General features: G+C 28.3%; 1 protein-coding gene across 1 annotated transcript; it reads right to left on the bottom strand.

Moving 5' to 3' along the window:
* Positions 1-9,199: 9,199 nt before the first annotated feature.
* LOC107894090 (scarecrow-like protein 32) lies at positions 9,200-11,265 on the bottom strand. The gene has a single exon (XM_016819296.2). It carries the CDS (start codon positions 11,010-11,012, stop codon positions 9,708-9,710), a length of 1,305 nt encoding a protein of 434 aa, XP_016674785.1. The 5' UTR covers positions 11,013-11,265; the 3' UTR covers positions 9,200-9,707.
* Positions 11,266-19,246: the final 7,981 nt, after the last annotated feature.

The following is a 19,246-nucleotide window of genomic DNA, read 5'->3' on the forward strand; positions in this document are numbered from 1 at the left end:
CTCTCATGGCACAACATATATACATACCAAAGCTTAAATACATAGACATCCTAGCCTATACATGCCATACTTAAAAATATTTACACTTTCAAAAGTACCAAATTGAGTTCGATAGTATCGTGACAATTCCTCGACTATCCCCGAGCCTTCAATAGCTATAATAACTGTAAAACAGACAGAAATCACACCGAGTAAGCTACAAAGAGCTTAGTAAGCCAAATACAATTGGTTTAACTATTAAATCATATAAAGTACAAAGCAACAGCAAGAATTCATAACCATTTCAAAGAATAGTTCATAAGCCTAACCATGCTCATTTGCTTGTATACATGTCATGTTTCATTTCCATGATTCATACATACTTTGCGTTCATTATTTCACAGAAACAGTCTTTCATATTCAGAAATTTAGTACGATACAAACGTACCTGTATAGATTATACATTTCATATATTCATTCCCATATCTCTTACTCTATCATCAGACGGTTCAGAAACGATAAAGATACTTATAAATGGGTACAATACCGACGTCCCGGACGTAGTCTTACATGTAATTCAGTATCGATGCCTCTGTCCTAGACAGGGTGTTACACAAAATTAGGTACGATGCCTATGTCCCAGACATGGTCTTACACGTAAATCTCAAATCGTGGCCTGTGTCCCAGACACGGTCTTACACGATATCTCAGATCAATGTAAATGTTCTTTTAGAAACATACAGAGTTTTTCAGATACTAGCATATTATCGGAGTTTACTCGAAATTTATTCATCAGGCTCTCGAGGCCATCCAATACAGATTATAGTTTGTATGCGCATAATTTAGTCAATTTAACACGTAATTGTAATTTGACTTACCTCAGACGAATTTCGGATGGAAACGAGTCAACTATTCGACTATTTTGAACTTCCCTTGATCTAAGTCCAATTTTCTTTATTCTTGATCTAATACAATTCAAAATCAACCATTTAATCATTTATTTCATTCAAAATAATCCATGAACACATATTTAGGGCACTTTGCATTTTAGCCCTTACATTTTCACACTTTGACAATTTTGTCCATTTTTCACAAAATCACAAATATGCAAAATTCACCAAGACTATAGCTTGGCCGAATATACATAGCTTCCATACCCAAATAACATATTTAATTTACAATTTAGTCCTTCAAAATCTCATTTTCACAAATTAGCCCAAATAGCTCTATTCCATAAAAAAATTCAAGAACAAAACATGATAATCTCACATATATCTTTCATAATCCATATAAAAACATTACAAAGCTCATATAATCATCAATGACACATTTCATAATCTTCAACAGAAACAAAAATTTAGACATGGGTTTTGAAGAACACGAAGCAACGATCACAGGAACGTAGAAATTATCAAAAACGAACCAAAGTACATACCTTAATCAACCAAATCAATGACCGAACCCTAGGATGGTCTTCTTCTTTCTATTTTCTTGGTATAATCAGCTATATGCATGATAATAATGGCCAATTTCATGTTTTTATTTTATTATAACAACTTTAATAAACATTTTCTCATTTTGCCCTTGACTAATAAACATTAAAACTTACCAACTACATGTCCATATTTGTCCACCATTAAAATAAATGGTAAATTTGACATGCAAAGACCCTCACTTAAATAAGCCAAATCAAATAGGTACTTTTAACATCTAGCACACAGCTTTTACACTTTACACGATTAGATTTTTTTTCAATATTCAGTATGGAAATGGACAAATTAAATCACAGAAATTTCACAGATGCAAATTCATTCATCATGGAAATAGAAAATAATATTAAAATATTTTTCGAACTCAGATTTGTGGTCCCGAAACCACTATTCCGACTAGGGTCACAACCAGACTGTTACATTTTTACATCCGAAGAACGAATTACGGATAAGAGTATATCGTCAACAGAAGCTCATAAAATTTGGTCCTCCCAAATACACCAACAGAAGCTCGAAAGCTGAACAGAAGCTCAAAAGAGCTAAATAGAAACTCGTAAAAGCTGATCCACCCAAATCACTCCAAACAGAAAGTAAAACAAGAGACTTCGCAACAATTGCTGAACCTCAATTTACTTGGGTAATTTGACGATATCTCCTTTCAATACCATCTCCACTCAGAACCCCTGTCATACTCCAAAACACAAATGTATTCAAATCTCACTTTCAATTCAAATCGAATATCCAATTCAATATTATAATTCAAACAATAATTCATTTCAAACAATAGAATATATATAATAACAATCACCAATTACTACAAATGCTAAATTTAACCGTACGAACTTACCTGGACTGAATTGTAGTAATTGTAGAAGTTTAGGGATTATTCTGCTATTTTTCTTTTCCATGAGTATCTGCGGGATCTTGATCTAAAACATAAAATTATTCATTCATTGGCATATATTTCATTTCTAATCCATTTTACAATTAATACCCTTTTATTTTTTAAATTTATGCAATTACCCTAAACTTTTACAATTTTTGCTATTTAATCCATTAATTAGTTAATATATCAAATTAACTAATTTTCTCAAATAAATAATCTATCCAAATATTCTAGGCCCTCATACAGCCCCTAATAAACCTAAAATTCACTATCAAACTCTAATATTTTGACATTTTCACAATTTAATCCTAAAATCAATTTTTAACAAAAAAACACTTTACAAAACCATCACACAACAAAATCAAAGCTCCAAATCCATGTTATTCATAAAAAAATCTAATATTTATCAATTGAAACTTTTAAAATTTTTAACAAAATCAGAAACGAAGGTACGGGTTAGCTGGACCTAGTTGCAACGATCTCAAAAATATAAAAATTATTAAAAACGGGAAAAGTTTGCTTACCAAATCACCAAACCAAAGTTGGCCGAATGTTTTCTCCTCCTTTAGGGTTTCGGTGGTGGCTTTTAAAATGAAGAGGATGATAATGAATTTTTATCATATTTTTGTTATATTATACATATTTAATAATTTACTATTTTACCCTTATAAATATAATCAAACTTTAACAATTTAAAACCCCACTAATGTCCACCAACCCTTGAATGATCTAATTACCATTTAAGTCACTTTTCCTTATTCAATAAACCATTTAATCACTCAAATCAAATAGTGAATAAATTACTTCTTTTACGATTTAGTCCTTTTTAATTAATTAACTATCGAAACGTTAAAATTTTTCAACGAAACTTTAATGCCACATTAATGACACTCGATAAATATTTTTATAAATATTTATGGCTTGGTTTATAGAAATGAGGTCCCGATACCTTACTTTCTAAAATTACTTCACCTTAGGGTCTTACCACTTGAACCTAATAAATAGTTATAAAACATAAATTACTAAATCAAAAACCTTTTTAAAACCATATTTGACTTGTAAATATTAAATAATAATATTTACTAACTTACTCGCCGGATTTGGTGGCCCCGAAATCACTGTTTCCGATACCACTGAAAAATTAGACTATTACAGATATGCTTAGTTTGTTGTATGTTTTGGAATATTAAAGTGTTGGGATTTAATTTGGGAGATGATTTGAATATGGATATATATATTATGAAATCTAAATTTTGTTGTAGGTTTTTACGTAAAATAAACTGAAATGCTGTCGAAATTTTTTAAAAAATAACTTTACCACTACACTACCATTTCAATAAATTAAAATAGTAAAATAGGTTTGTTTCAGCATTTGAATGTGACATTTTATATTCGGATCCTCTAATTGAGTGGGATATAAGGTGTCACATTATTATTTTATTTCATTCTAGTGAATCAAACACATCATTAGTGATAAATACTTAGCAATTGAGACCTTTGAACTATTATAAAATTCACTATTATAATTAGTGAAATCTTGCGCTTGGAATTGAATAATGATGCTTGTGTTATGAATATCTTATTAAGTGAATGTCCATCAAGATCAAGATAAGTATTGATATACTTTAAATTCTAGTAGTGACTAGAAGTAGATCTCTACTTCATTTATACTTCTTATGTTTATAAATAGAAACTTTGGAGAAGCATTGTAAATATCCCGATTGATCAATAAAAATATGCTCTCTTTGTTCTTTATTCTCTGTCTTTTATTTTATAACACGTTATCAACACAATCCTCTTTTAATTTTGTTTTCTCCATAAGTCATAAATTTTTTTTCCTTTCACCAAACCTTACTCCTTTCAAGCAACAACCAATGCAATAGCTACTCACTCAAATTTGCTACTCAAGTTATTGTTGATTGCCTTTTAGAGCTACTACAATTCCAGTCTTCAATTGAGGCCTGCGTATTATGGGTAGTCATTATACAAATAAATTTACATAATCCTTACATGGTATTTTTTCTCCTTTATTGATTGATTTTTGGTAAAAATATTTTATGAAAAATATTATTACTTTAAGGTTTCTTTTAAACTAAGATTCTTTTATTAAATTATAGTATGTATGATATTTGGATGATTACAATTTTTTATGATTAAATTATTGCTATTTAATATGCTTGAAATTATTGTATTATATCTTTTAAATTGAATTTATAAATATTTGATTAGAGCATCATAAGATTTTACAACATATATGTGGTATTGAAATTTGGTACAATATGTATTAGATATCTTTCAAGCATCGTACACGAAAATTTTGATTTTGTTTATTAAATGATTTTTTTACTATTAGATTAAAAATGTTATTACGAAAACAAAGTTGTTTTACTAGTGTTCGTGATAATAGCCAGGGTGATAATAATGATGTTAAAGAATCTCAGGTATATTTTACTATGATTTATTTATTATATCATTTTTATTATAATTGGAGACTAATCATGACAATATGAATAGATAGATTTTGATTTGAAATCAAAGCATATTTTGTGATGGTGATTATGAAATAAAGAATCAATGGACGTGTTTAGAAGTTTGTCCTATCATATTTGTTGCATTCCCTGAAGTGAATCCAAACATAAAGAAAATAAAAGATATAATCATGGACCACTAAAAGTGGGAACATAATAATAAATAAGAGAACAATGAGAATTCTCAAGATAACTCTTCAAAGGGTAAAGATAACATATGTTATCAATGTGATATGAAAGATTATTGGTCACATGTGGTGTATGCCCAGATATTTTGTTTTTGTTAATATTTTTTGAGGAAGGATATGAGAATGTAGTAATGAGTTCTATCACTACAAATAGAAAATATTTATCTTATTTGGTACTGAAACAAACAAATATTATTCCAATATTTGATAGTACAAAATTAGTTGAAAGCTCTAGAAGAGCTAATATATCAATATCTAAAAAGCACAAAATTTGTGATCGTTAATACATTAGTTTTAAAAGATATTAATTATAATGGATATTATATTGAGATTGTAAATGAAAAAAAAATTATATTTCATATGAATCAAAAGAGGATTGGGTTATTGGTTTATATTTATTACTCTTGTTATAAATTAAATTGATTGTGACTATCTTTTTGATATTCTTTTGTCATCATCCCCATTAAGGGATTGAAAGTAAAATATTTGACTGTGAAATATCTACTTATGAGCAATAGAATATGGTAGTTCTATCTAAAGCTCGTTATGGTTGGATGCATCTGAAGTTGCAAGTTTTTTTTTTAAAACTATGAGTATAACTCTAAAGTATTTAGAATAAGTTCTCAATTAAATTTACGTGGAAAAATATTATTTATGATAATTTGTAAGAGAGAAAACTTATATATGAAAAGTTATTGGTTATGTACCTGTCGTACACCAGGAATATAAGATCCACTCTCAAATTTTGCTATTAATAGAGTTTGATTGGATTCAAAGTCTACTACAGTAGTTTAATTTGCTTACTTCTTGGTAAAATCTCCAAGACTCAATGCAAAAAAAAGAAAAGATTTTAGCATATTCCTTGAAGCGAATATTACATATAATTGTTTGGAATTTATATTTATTTTGTTGACTTAGTGACATTATAGACTTCATATTGATTTAGACATTTCTAGTAATAAATGTCACAATAATACTTATATGTGGATACAAAGTAAAATGAATAACAGTAAGATTATCAATTTGTCACAATTTATATTGACATTATTAGTACAATTGAAATGCATGTTAAAGTAAATCAGAAGTTTACTGATACAAATGCATTTATTACTTGGCGTAACCAATTAAACCATCCTAGATCACATATGATGCGAAAATTAATTGAGAATTTATATGAACATTCATTTAAAAACCAGAAGATTCTTTAATTTAAAGAATTCTCATTTGTTGCTTGTTCTCAATGAAAATTGATTCTTAAAAACTCACTAGCTAAAATTGAGATTTAATGTTTTACATTTCTGAAATGACTATGAGCTCATTCATACACCATGTGGTTGATTTTGATATTATATGATTTTTGGTAGATGCATCTACACAACAATCACATATGTGTTATCAATTTGCATCCTGTCATTTGTAAGATTGCTTGTTTAAATAATTAATTTTAGATCATGCAATTAAGATAATCCATCTTGCTAATACTGATGAGTTTATTTCTCAGTCTTTTATTGATTGAGTTTGAAAATTTTTTGTAAAAGGTTGTTATTTATGCACATAATGGTTTAGAGAACTTATTGATTGAACACCTTTGATTAATGTCTAAAATATTACTTATGAGAACTAAACTTCCTATTTCAACAGGAGATTATGTTGATTTACGTGTTGTACATATCAAACCAATAAGTTATAAATACTCCCCCATCACAATTGGTTTTTGATCAATAGTTAAATATTTCTCATCTTTGAATTTTTGTATGTGCGTATATGTTCCAATTGCTACACCACAATGCACAAAGATGAGTGAATCCTCAAAGAAACTTGGGAATATATATTAATTACAAGTCTCTTTGTATTATTAGATGTTTTGAATGTATTGGAGATTCGATTATGACATTATTTATGATTACAATTTTAATTTGATAGTTTTTCTGATATTAGTGGAGAGAGAAATAATAACTTGTAATGAATTAGGGGTTGAGTAATTTGAATTAGAAGTTCAATAAGGATAACTCATTACGAGTTAACTGTCAAATTTATTTACAAATTTAATGAGAATAGCCAAGTTAGTATTTTAATTTGAATCAAAGTCCTAGTATGACAATCAGTTAGAATAAATAATAGGTTGATCAGTTCCAAAGATGAAAATTCTTCTAGATGGTCATATAGTGTAGGCAGGTGCTCCAGAAGAGACCCAAGACATAACTAATAAGTAAAACTTCAGAAGAGATTCAGGTAGCTGAAAATGAATTTTAAATAATGAAAACAAGAGATCTCGATAAGTTATGTCAATTTGAGAAAATGTGGAACTAAATAATAAAAATGATCGACAATGATTTTGCATGCAATGAAATAAAATGAGGATCTTGAATAAATCTATTGAGTAATATAGATATGAAATAAATTGATCAACATAGAAAGACACAACTCAAGTACAATTAAATTCGTAGAGTTTTTGGACCAGTAGTCCAAATATCTAAAGGTATAAAGCCTATAAGAGTGCAAATGAAGTAGTCTTGGAAAAGTGAAATAAAATACGAAATTTTTCGCAAAGTCCTGGCATTGATTATAAAAAGATATAATATTATTTTGCAGTTGATGTAATAACATTTAGATATATTATTTTGACAATTGATAAAAGATTTAACTTGTATCTAATGGTTGTTGTTACAACCTTTTATGAATCACTATATAGTAAAATTTATATTAAAATCTTTGAAGGATTTAGGATGATAGAAGCATATTGAAATTCTCGGGAAATTGTTCATTTATATGAATTGAAATAATTTGAACATAAGTGGTAAATTGGATTGAGTGAATAGTTGTTGAAAGGGGATTATAAAATGATCCAAAATACCTATTTGTATTTTTATAGAAGAATCGTGATTAAAGTTTGTTATGATTATTGTTAAAACTCTTGAAGAGATCAAAATATATTTCCTAAAAAATTTTCCCACTTATGATTTCCAAAAGAATGGTGATATAAATGTTTAGCAAATATATTCAAATAGTCATTTGAAAAACTAGTATTCAAAATTGAATAAGTAGAACATGAGAAAGTATGTGATCTTTTCATGAGGGGGAGTAAATACGTGTTGTACTCTTTTTCCCTTAACCGATGTTTTGTCCCATTGGATTTTCCTGGTAAGGTTTTTAATGAGGCAGCATATTATATGTATTATAGATATGTATACTCTTTTTCCTTCACTAGGAATTTTTTTCCCACAGGTTTTTATGTTAGTAAGGTTTTAACTAGACACATTATCTACAAATGGACATCCAAGAAGGTGTTATGAATATCTTATTAAGTAGATATCCATCAAGATCAAGATAAGTTTTGATATACTTTAGATTCTAAGAGTGATTAGAAGTAGATCTTTATTTCATTTATACTTCTTATGCCTATAAATAGAAACTTTGGAGAAGTATTGTAAATATCCCAATTCATCAACAAAAATACGTTCTTTCTTTGCTCTCCCGTTTTCTTTCTTCTTTCTTTTGTCTTTTATTTTATAACAGTTTGTTATTTTTAGTCAAATATTTTTCTACATAATTATAGGCATTGTTAATAAATTAGATGATAACATATTATCATAAATTTTTTAATTAAAGTATTCTAATTTCATTTTTAAAGATTGTGTCATATACTTATTCATTGATACTCCATAAAGTTATATGCAATCACTGCATTAAATAAAAACCTTATAAGTAAAAAGGTGAATATTTGATGCATCGTACATGAATAACAATAATACAGTTCACAATTATTATCAGTATAAAAGGATATGATTTCAAGTGCGTTGAACTACATTTATCTTCCTATTTAAAGGTTGGAGAGGGATTATTAGTATTTATAGATATTGTATAACAAAAACATTAAACGCTAAATGCGAATTATCCAAACCTAATATAAATTCTAAATCCTAAAGATTAAACTTTGAAACTTGAAACCAAAAAACTGAAATAATTTTAATTAATATTTTATTATATATAATAAAATAATTAGTATTTATTTAAAAAAATTTCACTAGCTTTTGATTTACTCAATGGTAGTATATAAATATACAGAGGATATATTAAATATTTTTTTAAAGTAAAATAGGCATATACATAGACGATGATATAAAGATTAAAAAAAAGTGACGTCTTATTTATGGATGAAAACTCATATAGGATAGTGCCTCATTATCAGATAAACCGGTAGTTGGGTGCTGCTACTGTGATGCATCAGCAAATGAGATCTTATATTAAACAAAGAGGGGAGCGGTTTTTTTGCCTCATACAGAGACAATTTTATATATGTACATTTTCTCTCCTTGCTGTTTGATCTCATGCTGAACCAAAATACAAAAAGCAATCTAAAATCCTCTTAAATTATAAAGATGGGATAGTAATAATGGTATGAAAACATGATTTTTATCCTCAAAATTCTGCTCTCTTTTTTCCTTCTTTGTCTTACGCCCCATTTGCAGCCTTTCGACAATAAGTGAAACAGCACCCTGTTTTGTCTCTGTTGGTTCAACTTGGACCACTGACAATCCCTCACTCAATCCCCCCCCCCCCGGTTACATTGTAGCCCCCAAATAAGCTTTAATTAATAATGCAGCAGCTTCAAGACAAATGCAGTCCACACATGTTTTCAATCCTCCAACTCGGTCCATGCCGTGGCGAAAACCGAGTTGTGACCTTTCCATGTGAGGACCAACATATCTTCCTCTCTTTTCATACCCCATCCACTAGCATGTTCATCAAGCAGGGACTTAACTTCGTTAATGGTGTCTTCGCAGAACGGGAGGCTAACGAATCCGGCATCGTTCATCCTCTGCGACAATTTCACACCGGATTCTAGCCTCTCCGTCCTTTGAAACCCTTCGAAACCCACGATGTTCTCAATCTTGTGACCGATATCGGATTCGTATTCTAGCCTTTGGCGACTATCTTTGGGCAAGAAAGTCTCCAATGCATCAAAGGGTATCCAAAGGTAATTGAAGCATGTTGTGATCCTCGAACTAAGGCTCGATGCGCTTAAATCACAATCCTCATCGACCACAACTATAATACGAGGATTAAGGCCTTTAATCACGTCGAGGAAAGCATCTCGCACGGTGGTGGTATTCCCTTTTGATTCGTCAGATAAATACCGTAGCCAATTTTGACAGTTTATCACCAAAGCCTCATCATACCTAAGGTCTAGCTGGGAACGAGTCAACTGAGTCAACAGTGATTCAAACTGAGTAGAAAACGTTTCATTGGACAAACAAGGGTCATCATCTTTGACATGGAATTCAAAAGGCACGTCCCTAAACTTAGCGAAATTGGCCAAACGGTGACCCACTTCCTCTTTCGACACGTTGAGTAAAGGGGGAACTTGTGGCCTGCAAGAGGGCACCGTGATACGGAGCGACGGTGGGCCTTCAGGCCTCTTAGCCAAGGCGTCGATTAGGGTCGGCCACTGCATACATTGAGTGATGCTAAAATCCAATATGTGAACTTTTCCGTACCCTTCAACCGCCTTAAAAATGGCACCGTTGGATGCACAAAACCCAAAACGGTGCCAAGGGATTAAATCAACGTACCCGACTAGCTCGGTAACAGTCATTAGCCTCCTCTGGAACATGCTCCCGCCGTTGAAATTCATGCTCGTGGGACAGACCCTAGACGCTCTAGAGATGAGGGCTCTTAAGAACCAAGCGGTGAGCCTCTGGTTGGTGTCGCCGACGGTGGAAGCGACGTTGTTGAGCACCCACATGACTTGCTGAGCCAAAGTCACGTCGTTGTTCTCGAGGGCACTGGCGCAGTGAAGTAGAAGCTTCTCTATGCATGCTCCATCGAGGCTACCAAGGCACCCTTTGAGTGCTCCGGTTATGGGATCCAGTGGGATGTTGAAAAGACTAGGGTTTTGAAGGGAAATTGATCCACCGTTTCCTCTTACCTCAGTTTTCATGGGTTTTATTTTTTTATGAAAAAAAAAGTAACCAACTAAATAAGCTAAAAAAGGGTGTTAATTAATTAGGGTTTTGTGGAACATGAACCAACATGCATGGAAGAAATCGTTCTGCGTTTGTTTGACACTTGTATGGCTGGTGTTGGAAATTGAAGAGCTGGGGTTTTATCTGGTTTCAGATATGGGGTGTTCAACTTGGGAAAAAAGGAAATCTACACTAAATTCCCTTTGTGTTTTCAATGCGTTAAGATTAACTTGCAAACCCTATATATATAGCTAGGGAAGGACCATATTGAATGATTATTCATGAGACATACATGCAGCCAAAATACCAAAATATATGTTAACTCGTATGCTAAGAAATTCTATTATCTCTTAAATAATGTTTTAGGTAAAATAACATTAAAAGAGATTTATTTTTAATTTAAGGTTTGGATAAAATTCAATATTAAATTTAATCAGAATTTAATATTATTATCGTAAAACATTATTATTAAAATCTTGGGTTTACTTACACAATGGATTAATTCAAATGTTTGTTATAATACCACAATTACAACATTAAGTTGCCATCCTTTTCTAAAAATCCAATTAAAATAATGAATATTGGCGTTGACAAAGCTTTCATAAGCAAATTTGTGCAATTGCTAATTATTCCTCTCCTCTTTCAGTCTTCACTTTCCCTTGTCTACTAACCAAAGTGGCTGTATATATAAAAGAGGGTAAAGAATAGGTTAAGGAAGCTGTCTTAGCCGGCCATTCTTTTTGTCGAATTTGTACTCATTGAAATGCCATTATTAAGACCAACCCAAGAATTATTATTTTTGGTTAAATTGGAATCAAAATTTTCTTCTTCTTTTTTCATAGAGTTTAGCGATTGATGGCTACCTTTCATTCCCATCGTTCAACAAAACAGGATGTGTAAATGTGATGAAAATTTGATTGCTAGTGTGCTGCCTCGTGATGCCATAAGTAAAGACAAATTAGACCAGTTCCCCACATCCCACAGGGACAAACTTAACTTATGACTATTTCCCTACAATTACAATGTCACTCATCATCCAGTTCCTACTTATGCTTTTCCAATTTGGAGGAATTGGTTTGAGCGAGTTTGAATTTTCAAATATAGTTGTTTTGAGTTTAGATTATCTGAATTTATCAGTCGAATTTTTTAGGTCATGTCATTTTAGGTTTAGGTTGTTCTAAGTAGGGATGAAATTAAGAATTATGTTTTGGAGTTGAGATAAAATTTTTTAAAAAATTAAAAGCTGCCAAAGATGAAAAAAAATAGTGTAAAATGATTTAATTGAATAATTAATTGTTTTTGGAGGTGCAAAAAATGTAAATATCTCTTTTGACCACAACTAAAAAAGGATTAAATTGAAAAGCTTATACTTAAGAAGATTAAAAAGTAAAATTATATCACTAAGTGTTGTGTATAGTGGTATGGTACATTATACTCTCAATTAAGAACAACCGATTCAAATTCTGAATATAACATTATTAGAAAAAATAATCTTAAATCCCGATAATATTAATTTTAACGGACTGTAAAATAAATATGAAAGATACTTTAGCTACACTAAAAAATAAAATTAAAACATTTGCAAGGAGGTTCACCCCAAATTATTTGAGGTTTTATAATTCAAATCGAGAATGATTCCAGATTAATTTGAGTTGAGTTTAAATGTGGGATGACCAATCATTATGGATGGGTCAAATTTTGAACCTTTAGTTTTGATTTAATGTTGTTTGCTTCCTCTAGTATGACGTTTAAGTGAATCAAGAAATGGAGCTGGCTAACCTTTGCTTTTTCTAATTAAAGCGAAAATATGGTCAGCAATTTACTAGGGTTCTTTTTTGGCAAACTTTACTACTTTAAGAGCTGTACTTTTTGTCAACGAATAAACATAGCTTAAAAATGATGCAAAAAAAAAAAAAAGAATCACGACTAGTAAATCGAATAATAAAAAATTCAATATCTTTTGAATACAATTTCATATTTTAAATAGTATAATTAAAATTAAAAATTCTTATCTTTTATTTCATTTGATTTTAGGCTTATTGAAAATGATTTTTAAAAAATAATTTACTTTCTAGAAAAATTAATATTTTCTGGTGTTTGAATGAATCTGTTTAAAATATTTTCTGTTTTTTGGTAGATTTCTTTAAAATATTTCATAAAAGTTGTTTTAAATTAAACAAACATACATTTGAGGTTTTCTTATTTTTTTTCATTGTTTAATTGAATTTATTTTTATATATAACTTTATATTTTACATTATTTTTGCATATATTAAAAATATTTTATTAAAATCAGATTTATTACAACGTCATTTTTTAATTACATGACTATTAAGTGAGTATTTTTTATTTAAAAATATGACATCAACAAAATTGACAAAAAAAAAAATTAACGATGTCAATAATTGAACATGATTTTCAAATTTGAAAAATAAAAGGACTAAATTCTTGAAAATAAAAGTACAAATAAATTACAAATATGTGAACTGTACATAGACTTATGACATATTTTAACCTTTATACTACAAAACATTTATTATTAATATATTTATAATTGTAATAAATATTTTTTTAAAATATTAATATTGAATATTTTCAATAATATGTGAATAATATAATTTAAAATTATTATTTTTAAAATTTATTATTAAAATAAATTTGAAATATTAAATAATTTATTAAAATAATAAATTATATTTATTATATTAATAATTTATTAGACTAAATATAAATAATTAAATATGTATGTTTAATAATATTGAAAAATATAATATTTTAAATTTTTTTAAAAATAAAAATAAAAATTATTATTAATATAATAATATTAAGCTTGATTTCAGTTAATTTTTATATAAAAATAAAATTATTTATAGATGAGCTATTTTCCGGAAAATGACTTACGCTTTTCAAAAGGATAAGTCATTTTACAGGAAAAAATGCTTATTTTACCTTGACTTATAAGTCATTTTCTGTTGACCAAATTATTTTCTGTGAAACAAACACAAGAAAATGTAAAAAATATTTTCAATTAAAACCCAATTCAAAAAAGTATTTCAATTGATAAAACATTATAAATATTTGTGACACATATGCAAATCCATCTGAATATATATAAGTAGATAGTAAATTATATAATAAATATTTGTGACACATATGCAAATCCATCTGAATATATATAAGTAGATAGTAAATTATATAATGCTCCTTTGTTGTCTTAATGTGAGTTTTTTAAATGCAATATCATTTTCATCTTTACCCTTACACTATTCAATCATTTAAACAAGAACCACGTACATTGATCTCCTACGCCTGTTTAACTCCAATTATCATTAACCAAAATTTGTAACCTTCTTTTTAATTCTAACTTTTGTTTTTACTATGCTTTAATTCTATTTAGATTTTTTAATGAAAAATCCTATAAATTTTTCTCTTTTTTACTTCTTATCTTTTGTTTTGCTTAGCGGCCGTGTCAGCCTCTAGGTTAGCTATCACTTGTCTTTTTTCTCTTCCATCAACCATTTCTTTCTTCCTTCTTTTCATGCCCTACACACGTTTTCTCTCTTTTCAGTTTGTAAATCTATTTTGTGGATATCTTTATTATCTCTACAAGTTGTGATAGATAGATAACAGTGCCTATTGTTCGTTAAAACTTAACCGGCCACCTGTAGTTTTTCTTGGAAAGTGGGTGGCTCTTCATCAACTTCTCAATTTGTTTCTGGTTTGAGAGTAATTTCTAAACAATAAATGATTTCACGTGTCGATTTGGACCCATGTTGTCTTAAGTTTTATATGTTTTTTTGTTGTTTTTCTATTGTTTAATAAATCACCAGTTTTAGAAGTTTTTGTCTGCTCTTATAGCATGTTTTTTTAGTCTTGTTTATGCATGTAAATTTAGTTTTACAAGTGACTTTTGGGATGATTTTATTGTCATCCTGTCTAATAAGCTTGATTCTTTTGTTGAATTTTACTCGCCGCTTTGGACCATCTGGGGCTGATTTCATTATCGTATTAAGTGCTTGCAATCACTCCAAATATGTCGTGCTTGAGTTGTGACAAAGTCAATTGTCAACATGTCATAATATTCTATTGATGCTGATGTTAAAGCCTTTGTTGTGTTGATGGAGCTTGTCCTTCACTATCTACGACAAGTGTTTACTATTTTTTACTCTCTAAATTGTATAGTTCCATTCATTGAATAAATTAATGAATTCATCTTTTAAAAAAAAATTCTATTTAGATTTTAAATATTTTGTTTTGGTTTAGGTTCTTTAAAAAAATTCTATTTAGATTTTAAATATTAAAAATCTTTTAATTATCGAATTAATTTTGATAAATAACTGATTAATCGAACAATTTGATTCAATCAAACGATTCAATTTTAACTAAACTATACACTTCTAGTTAAATCTTTACAATTTAAATATTATTTTCGGAAAATGATATTTAGAAAAAGAAATCCAAACAGAAAAATTCATGTGGTGATGTTATTCTGATTTGAAGCTTCATGAAATTGTGAAACATCTATATATAAATTATTTGTGTGATTGCAGAGCTGTGAGAATAGTTCTGCAAGTAGAGACGTGCTTTTTGTCATTTTTTCCCGAGAAAATCCTGCGGAAAATCTTGTGATCTGGACACTACCACTTCCTTTATAGGAAAATAAACAGGTTTTTTTTTCTGTTTTCGTGCTGCCTCCATCATTCATATGGTTTCTATTACACTTATCCAACTTGTCAATTTCATTTTGATTATGTGTAAGTTTAAAAGCTGATTTTGGATTCCATTAATTCAAATTGCATTACTTAATAATATTTTTTCGATTTAGGTAAAATTTAAATTTAAATATTTTAGATTTAGGTAATTTTAAATGTAGGTTATAATTTATTTGATTTTTTAATATCATATAATTACACGAAAAAATTCTTTTACAGTCATTATGCTTACATTTGAAAAGTTACTTAATAATTGAATTTGAGTGTAATTGCTTATAATTATATATTGTGGCAAGTTTGAATAACCATTATAATTAGTGGATTCTATTGAATTGAGTTTAATTAGACCTAATTTTTAGGACAATACGAGAATTTTAGTAATTTTGCTGGTAACTACAAAATTAAACTCAAATTCAATTACAAATACATTTTTAAAAAATTATTTTTATATAATAATATTTTATTTTTAAAATATAATTATATATTATTTTATTAATTTTATTTAAACGATCTAAAAATTTATTAACTAAAGATAAATTTTCCAACACTTTTAAGTATTTAACTAATTAAGTTATTTCCATAAAAAAATATTTAACTAAATTACATAATATTTATTATTTATTTATACTTAACCAATGATGATGACAAAGAATATATGGTTGATGTTAAAGAAGAAATAACAGAATAAATATGAAATAGTAGAGAAATTAGATAAAATTACATAATATGCGTGTTTTTCTTATTAAATTTATTATGATTGCATTGCCAAACAATTTCTTAAACTAATATAATGGACACCTATTACTTATTTAAATAAATTTTTCATAATTTTCTTATAATAATTATTTTTATAAAATTTAAAATTATATAGTTATATATTACAATTAAATATGACATAGGGAATTAAATATATATAATTACAAATTTCTAGTCTCCTTTATAATTCCTAGAGTAGAAATTACACTTTGAATTAATTACCGTTCAGTGTCTAAATTCATTTTAGTTTTGTTGATTACAAATTTGGATTTAAATATGTCTATTACCCAAATTCACTTTAACTTTTATTCTATTTGTAGTGTATGAAATATATATATATATATATTATTATGATTTACGAGGTACATTGATGGCGGAATGTTTTAACTAATAAATAATTTTTGGAATATCTTTCTAGTTAAAAAGGTTTCAAATAAGATTAATTATGGTTTGGAAAAGCAGAAATCAGTAGATTTAAGGTTAATAAATGATTTAGGGGATAGTAGTGGACAGTGGAAAAAAGTAAGGGATCAAACACAGTAGTGATCCATAGGAAAGGATAAAATGCCAACCTCTCGCTCTCTTCCAAATAGATGGGAACCACGAAAACAACAATACTAAAAACCACCTTGCAACTCTCTTTTGTTTTTTAAAACATATAGTTGTTGTTGGACCATTATTTACCTAGTTTTATTTTATGTATGCCTTTCATTTTAACTTTGAGGTTGTATAGGGACAGAAGCGGTGCCTACCCTACCTACACAATAACATTTCTTCTTTAATCTCACCATTCTGTTACTCACCCAAATTTAATCTTTTATTTAACATAACTATTAAAATGGAAACTTTTTCTATTTCTTTTTATGTGTTTATCACTTTTCATACTTCAAATATTGTGTTATGTCATCTTAAATAGATTTTCGATAAAAGTTAGAAGATAAAATCTCTACTCAATTTAGAAATATTTTGACCATTATTCAAAGTTTGACCAACTGTCCAGTTAATAATACTTTAAAGATTACTTCTTCGTACCATTCAATTCATCAAATCGAAGATTAATGAGTGTGATTTAAATAATTCAGAAACTCGATCAAAATTCAATTGAATGTATTGAAGGTTAGATGTATGAAAAGATATGTGATTTTTTAGAGTCTACCAAATAAATACAATATTATCACACATACAAATCTCAACCATTATAAAATAGAATAAAATAAATATATAATAATTACACTCTAATATTTACAAACCTAAAAACTTAATCTTTGTCAATAATTTTTAACATTTTTTTTGTCTATATTAAAAATGGTATTATATATATTTGTTGGTTTTACATAATTAATGAACTTTATGTCATATTAGCGGGTTGTGTTGAAAACCATTAAGTATAATTTATAATATTTCAAGTATTTATTATAGCATACTAATTAATTACATTAAAGAATTAAGTAATAAATAAAAAAAATATTGTAAACACCCAAATATTTAAAAGGTTTACAATAAACTATATTTTCAATGTCAAATTTGATTTAAGATGGATAAAAGTTATTTAGGAATAGGAATAGGAATGGATCCTACACAACATTTTCTATATTTTAATAAAGAAAACGAGATTATTAAATGCAATTTAATTCAAAACTTGATTAAATGCTTTGACCCTCTAAATTCTTTTTTCGGCCTTTCAAGTAGTTTTGGGCCACATTTTTATATTTTTCCCACTTTTGGGCCTTGAGATCAAAATTGGGATGGTTGCCTTTTATTTCACTTCATTTTTATTTTATAAAATTTTTAAAAATAAAAGCCTTGTGTTTATTCATTTTTCAAGGAGTTGATTTGAGACGAAAATGTAAGGAAAAAATGAACCCAAAGAAAGAGATATATGAATATATGCTAATGCCCTCTAGGTTGAGGAGTAAAAGGAGGAATCCATTCAAGAAGGGGCTCATTAGTTGTTGAGGCAATAACTTACTATTGCAATGATCAGCCATATAAGGACTAAGACACAACTCAGACTCCTATGAGAGGTAATAGTGAAGAATTTTCCTAATAGGCAAAAGCTTGATGAAGCAATGTCGCGTAGAGGTAGAAGACTCATGGGTTGTGAACTTCTTTTCCCAAAGAAGTAATGACACTATTTGAGGAATAAACATTAACTAACTTTATGTCAATAGTCCCGATAAACATTATTTAAAATGATTGGATGTTTATATATATGTGTATGTCAATTTAAGTAATGTAATAGAATAGATAGAAGTGAATATTGTCAAAATCAATCATTGTTCTACAATTGTCTTTATTTCTACTCTGCTTGTTTCGTTCCATTTCCGTTTAAATACTATTTTTTTTAAAAAAATTATATTTAAATTTTTATGAGGGTGTTTTTATTTTTTTGTTTTTATTTCATAAATCAATAAACATTTGACCATAAAGAAATTTGAACTTTCACGTAGACTTTACTATTATAACCTAATTTTTATATGAATTTTTATTAAATATATAGCAAAACATAAAATGCTTTAATTCTTTTAATAGTTATGTACATAATATAATTTCACAATTTTATCCTGGAAGCCATTATCATACTTTTTACTTTTTCAAAAAAACAAAAAGTAGTTCATTTAAAATCTATTTTTTTGTCATGTGGGCTTCGGTAGTTGTATGAAGCTTGCTTAAATTTCTCCTATACACACGAAACCCATCGACTACGTGCTGGTATTTCAGAATTCCGATGGTAAAGAGCCC

Source organism: Gossypium hirsutum, chromosome A13 (assembly GCF_007990345.1).
Source record: "Gossypium hirsutum isolate 1008001.06 chromosome A13, Gossypium_hirsutum_v2.1, whole genome shotgun sequence".
Taxonomy (NCBI): domain Eukaryota; kingdom Viridiplantae; phylum Streptophyta; class Magnoliopsida; order Malvales; family Malvaceae; genus Gossypium; species Gossypium hirsutum.

Excerpts from the sequence above, each read along its gene's own strand:
- LOC107894090 (XM_016819296.2), bottom strand. The coding sequence starts at position 11,012 with ATGAAAACTGAGGTAAGAGGAAACGGTGGATCAATTTCCCTTCAAAAC.